Raw genomic sequence first — 934 nt, 5'->3', positions numbered from 1 at the left:
CCCCCCAAAGAAAAAGAATAGAAAAGCATCAGCCTTGACCCTGACTATCCCCAGACGCCTGCAGCCATCCATGAGCGTGTCCAGACGTAGCGGTTACAGCGAGCAGAAGTGCCGTCTGTGGAACGACCCGTGCGAGCCGTGGACCAGCGACCCTTCCCGCGCCTGCTGCAACCCCCGACGTCATGTGTGTCAGTGCAACCTCTGGCTACAGAACTGTCGCTGCGGGACACGCCTCTGGGGCTGATAGATGGCCACCGGCGATAAGTGGCGGTGGATGTGACGTCACAACCGCGGCGCCCAATCAGAGGGCTACCTTCCCCCCGAGCCTAAACTTTATCAATCCAGTGCTTTGAAAGATAGGAAGATTTGTCTAAACTGGTTTTTAGAGCAAAAATATACACATACATGATCACAGAAGAAAAAAAATCATAAAGAGAGGAATGGCGATGTAGGGGAGACGTCCATATGGGAGAATAAAGATCAAAACAGTTCGACCAAAAAACATTGCCCCCCTTTCTTGTTTTTCTTTGATGGAGAATAAAACTGCAGCGAAGAAGATTGACATGTTCGTAAGTAATGATTTTATAACCAATTTCTTATCATAAAGGAATATTGTGTCTAGGGTTATGATGATGAATACATCTAGCCTAGTAGTAAAGGCTGTTAAAATATAGGTGACTGGCCGAGGAGATGAGAGAGAGAGAGAGAGAGAGAGAGAGAGAGAGAGAGAGAGAGAGAGAGAGAGAGACAGACAGAGAGAGACAGAGAGAGACAGACAGAGAGACAGAGACAGAGAGAGAGAGAGAGAGAGAGAGAGAGAGCGAGAGAGAGGGGGGGAGGGAAAGAGAAAGAGAAAGGGGGGGAGTAGATTACTACCCACTACAGAGCGCATTGTCAAAATCGTTGTACATTTAAGTAAAGCGAAGCTCATCGA

General features: G+C 48.0%; 1 protein-coding gene across 3 annotated transcripts in view; it reads left to right on the top strand.

Annotated features, from left to right (window-relative positions):
- LOC101851996 overlaps window positions 1–558 on the top strand; it is a 42718-nt gene extending 42160 nt beyond the window's left edge. For all 3 annotated transcript variants that reach the window (XM_005090590.3, XM_005090591.3, XM_005090592.3), the window contains one exon: window positions 55–558. In XM_005090590.3, coding sequence (XP_005090647.1) covers window positions 55–244 — 190 coding nt within the window. In that variant the 3' untranslated portion in view covers window positions 245–558. The remainder of the gene's footprint in view (window positions 1–54) is intronic.
- The last annotated feature ends 376 nt before the right edge of the window (window positions 559–934 follow it).

Source organism: Aplysia californica, unplaced genomic scaffold (genome assembly GCF_000002075.1).
Source record: "Aplysia californica isolate F4 #8 unplaced genomic scaffold, AplCal3.0 scaffold00019, whole genome shotgun sequence".
Taxonomy (NCBI): Eukaryota; Metazoa; Mollusca; class Gastropoda; order Aplysiida; family Aplysiidae; genus Aplysia; species Aplysia californica.
The sequence above is the reverse complement of the archived record's forward strand: the minus strand, read 5'-3'. Positions and strand labels throughout refer to the sequence as shown.